The sequence below is a fragment of the Pteropus vampyrus genome, unplaced genomic scaffold, assembly GCF_000151845.1.
Source record: "Pteropus vampyrus isolate Shadow unplaced genomic scaffold, Pvam_2.0 Scaffold93, whole genome shotgun sequence".
Classification (NCBI taxonomy): Eukaryota; Metazoa; Chordata; class Mammalia; order Chiroptera; family Pteropodidae; genus Pteropus; species Pteropus vampyrus.
This window is the reverse complement of record NW_011888874.1, coordinates 2,084,577-2,089,302: the sequence shown is the minus strand read 5'-3', so window position 1 is coordinate 2,089,302 and position 4,726 is coordinate 2,084,577. Positions and strand designations below refer to the sequence as shown.

Sequence of the window (4,726 nt, the reverse complement as noted above, 5' to 3'; positions counted from 1 at the left end):
CCCCCGGGTGCAGCTGGCTGGTGGGTGTCGCTGCATCTGCTGCTGGCACACTGGTGTGTGGCTAGCTGCAAGGCCCAGCCTCAACTGCTACAGACAGACTGCTGTGCACTGGTGCTGACTGAGGCTGCCCACCAGGTAGTGGGACAGGGGCTATTTGGGGGGAACCAGTGTCAGCTGAAGCCACCCACCGGATATAGCAAGACAGGAGCCACTTTGGAGGGATGCCAGCCAGGGTGGGTCCTCAGGGAAATGCCACTGTAGGGCGAATAGTGTTAACAAGGTTAATGAACGGTGTCAGAAATGGTGCCTGCCAGTGTCGGACCGGGTAGGTAGGAAGAAAGTAAATAAAGGGAAAATGATGGTGCCCACCAGCACTTATGTCCCTGGAGAATATTCCAACAAATCCCTGCTCCTCCATCACACGCCTTAAAATTAGTTAACGTATCACCTTCACATATGACCCAGGTGCTTTTCAAACTGCTGCCTCTATGCCGGGACTCAGACAGGGTGCAACCTTGGTTTCTTACAGTCCTTTGGCTCTCCCAGATATAAGCCCCGCTGTTTTTCAAAGCCGGATGTTATGGGGCCCCTCTTCATGGTGCAGGTACCCTAGGCTGGGGCTCTGGCCCTTGCTCTTCAGCAGGGACCTCCAAGGTTGTGATATCCCTCCCTCTTCTGGGCCACCACATGGGGAGTTGAGGAGTAGGGTGGGTCCTAACTAGATTAGTCTCCACCCCTCCTACCCATCTCAATATGGTTTTCTTTATATCCTCAGTTGTAGAAACTCTGTTCTGCTAGTCTTCAGGTCGTTCTCAGAGATAGCTGTTCTACATGTACTTGTAGTTTTGGTGTCAATGTGAGGAGGTAAGCTCAGGATCTTCCTACTCCACCACTCTGAACCCAAAGCTCGAAGCCTTGCTATGGAATGACAATATAGCTTGTCCTGTTTGACACAAACAATTTTCACTTAAATCATCTGCCTGCTTTTTAATCTTAAAAGTAACATCTTCTCTAAAGCTTTATCTGGTTATTAGCTATTGTATGCATATGAAGAACTGAAAATACCTTGAAACAAAGACATTTTCCCAACCAACCTCTGCTAGTCCTCAAGCCATCTGGACTGATAATAAAGGGCCACAGGGGTGGGAGGAGGATTTCTTTGCCTATTGGATCTCTGATTTCTATCATTATTATAACTTCCATAACATATTTTGCAAATAACTCGTGCGTTGTCTTCCTTCAGTTTGCCTTAGATTATGTTTTAATTAGTAACAATACTCAAAATAATTTTAATTTACTGAGAGTGATACCCAGTCTGATGTTTTATTAGGAACTCTTGGAAGCTGCCTACAGCGATTTACCACAATGCCATTCTTATTCTGTAACATCAATGATGTATGTAATTTTGCATCTCGAAATGATTATTCATACTGGCTGTCAACACCAGCTCTGATGCCAATGGACATGGCTCCAATTACTGGCAGGGCCCTGGAGCCTTATATTAGCAGGTAAAAATTGAGTCCCTTAGTTTTGTGATGGGACCAGGTGAATCACTTCATTTGAAATGGAACCATAGACAACATATCACATTGCAGAAAGTGGTGACATCACCATATTGCTTCACGTTACAGATGCACTGTCTGCGAAGGTCCTGCGATGGCCATAGCCGTTCACAGCCAAACCACCGACATCCCCTCATGTCCCCAGGGCTGGATTTCTCTATGGAAAGGCTTTTCTTTCATCATGGTAAGGAGAAAAGGAGAGCAGATTCGTAGTAAAGACTGCTTGTAGAATCTGAACTGCCCCCAGGAATGATTTGCTTGACATCAACATGTGCAATATGTTACACACATTTCCTTGAAAATCTGAAAATATACCCTTTTTTAAAAAGCAGTAAGTTGGTTTTGGGTAAATAATGGAGCATTTTAAAAAACAGACTTCTCAGGAGATTACCCACAAGTTCTAAAGAAGACATTTAGGTAAATAGTAGCACCACGCTGATACTCGCATGTCTATTTTTAAGGTGGCACATATTTTACATATATCCACCATAATCCTATGAAAACCTTGCAAAGTAGTTTCTATCATCTACAGATTTATGAAAAGAAGAAAAAAAAAATAGCATAATTTTCCCAAGGTCTCACAACCATTGAATGGTAAAGCTACGCCCCTTTGACAGTCACATGAAAATGGAAACTAAGAGAAAGAGGCTTTTAAAGAAAAATTCCCCGGATGTAAGTGCTAAATGAAGAAATCTATGAACTGCCCATATGTGAGTCTGGTAGCTGCACATATGTGGTTAGTGGTTATTCATATTCTGTGTAGCATCATTTATGATACATCATTCCCTATTCTTTACTCACAGATGTCACTCATTAAATCATTAATTCGACAATTATTTATTGAACACTTACCATGTGCCATGAATGTTCTAAGCACTAAGGATATCTACAAGCAGTGAACCTCAGTTCTTCTCTCATGGAACTTATATCCTAGTGGAGAAGGCAGACGATAAATAAGATGACACAATAGCAGTAATAGTAATGAGTTCAGATGGTGAGTGGTACTACGAAGGACCTAAGCAAGATCAGGAGCGAGACCGTGACAGGGATGAGGTCAAAGAAAGCCTTTTGGAAGTTATATTTAAGCAGATCCCTGAACAACAAGAAAGGACCAGTCATGCCTAAGGGAAAGGAGCATTCCAGGCAGAAGAAACAGCTTTAACTTTCTTTTTGATGACCACACCTCAGTTTGGAAAGTAACTGCAGGGTTATCAAAGCTGGGTAAAGAAGCATAAGAAGGTTAATTCATGCTTTTTTTCTTTATTGTCTTCTATTATTATTATTATTTTCTTTTTTTTTTAAAAAAAAAGAGCATTGAAAATTTCAACACCATGAGCAGAATTCTTATTCAGATATTTCTGTTGTGCTAGTTCACGAGCGCAGGTTCTGAGGGTGCTGGGCAAGCATTGGCGTCCCCTGGATCCTGCTTGGAAGAATTCCGAGCCAGTCCATTTATCGAATGCCATGGAAGAGGAACATGCAACTACTATTCAAATTCCTACAGTTTCTGGTTGGCTTCGTTAAACCCAAAAAGAATGTTCAGGTAACAATTCAAAGTCAAGTTTAATTTAATGACATGATTGCAGAATATTAAAAGGTTGCCTATTAGATTTTTATTATCTGTGTGTTGATATACTCACATTTTAAAAAATCTCTCATGCCAGTAAAATCCTGTTCAGATTGGCGCTTCCAGTTTACAAGAATCTACAAGTAGCTATGGTTTGTACTACTGTACCAATAAAGGCAAAAAAAAAAAATGTGATTTTTGTCATCACTAGCTATATTTATTATTTATATATGAATCTATAGTAAATTACTGAGTAAAACCACTAAAAGAACTGCCAATCTTAATTTACCGTATTGGAAGACTTTTAAACAAACTATTTAAAGAGTAGGGGTAGCTTTCATTACGAAAAAAAATAATCTGTAAGTTCGCATCATGGTCTGTTTCCTTAGTGCTACTGAAGTAAGACTAAAATCATAAAGTGTCAATATATATGCCCTTTCAGAAATACACCTCCTATAATAAAGTTTAGATGAGCTACAATATGCATTAACAAAACTCAAATCCAGCAAGCATTCCCTTTTTATCTATGAATCGATGAGATTTTTTTTTTTTTCCAGAAAACCTATTCCATCAACTGTGAAAGCTGGGGAGTTAGAAAAAATAATAAGTCGCTGTCAGGTATGCATGAAGAGAAGACATTGAAGAAATTGAAACAACAGAACTGTTATTTTTTTATCCTAAATAACCAACTAATGATGCAGAACATGCATTTATTTAGGTATTTTTCTCTAACCAAGCAATATCGTTCTAGAACGGCTTAGTACAAAATTTCTATTTGTTTCCCCATACAACAAAACATTTAAGCTAGTTCTGTGATCCTGGTCTGAAATTGATAGCCAATGCACTATCTAAATGGTGACTGTATAAAGAATGATGCTACAAGAGGTATTTGATCCACTAAATTCCCAAGATTTGCCCCCTGCTATTCCAGTCTTTGAGACTCGGGGAGGCTAAATCAGTTTTAGATTGCCCCACCTCCCTCTTCCTGACGCTTTAGATCCTAAGCACAGAAGATGGGTTAAGTGTACTAACCATCACTGATAGAACTGGACTTTCAGGTCTGTTGATTAACCTAAGGCCTGAGGGAACCAGAACCGAACTGAGGTTCATGGATTGCCTGGGGCTCTTTTAAACATACCCAAGACTAAGGCCGAAAAGGGATTCCCTGAGTGGAATCACAATAGCCTTGGACGCACTGTATGGCCTGGTTTTGTTTTGTTTTTTTTTCAGTGTTTTTATTTGTTCACTGAATTCATTTCACTGCAGCAATATAGTCTGCATGTATTCAAAGTAGGTACAATTTTACACTTTGTGAATTAAGTTGAATGGAATATTTTTGCACATATACTCTGAAATGTGCCTAATTTTAGATTTTCTTTTACCAGCACACCCACACAAATTACAAGAGAACGACTTATTAGCTATGTATTTTATCCGCATTCTTATAAACATTGGTGCATAAGAGTAGTTCAGTAATCCCTGATAAAAACGTAAGGCATCTTTTGGCTAATCATGCTCAGAATATTTTTCCTTTGCTCTAAATATTCCATTTAACTTTAGTATTTAGAGATTTATTCCCTTGGTATTTCTCTAATTC

The 4,726-nt window shown here is 39.6% G+C and overlaps 1 protein-coding gene across 1 annotated transcript in view; it reads left to right on the top strand.

Moving 5' to 3' along the window:
- Positions 1-3,959, top strand: part of COL4A3 (collagen type IV alpha 3 chain) — an 87,005-nt gene extending 83,046 nt beyond the window's left edge. Inside the window, exons 46-49 of the mRNA XM_011364099.1 lie at positions 1,331-1,508; positions 1,632-1,746; positions 2,933-3,105; positions 3,687-3,959. Of these exons, the coding sequence (XP_011362401.1) occupies positions 1,331-1,508; positions 1,632-1,746; positions 2,933-3,105; positions 3,687-3,771 (551 nt within the window). The 3' untranslated portion in view covers positions 3,772-3,959. The remainder of the gene's footprint in view (positions 1-1,330; positions 1,509-1,631; positions 1,747-2,932; positions 3,106-3,686) is intronic.
- Positions 3,960-4,726: the final 767 nt, after the last annotated feature.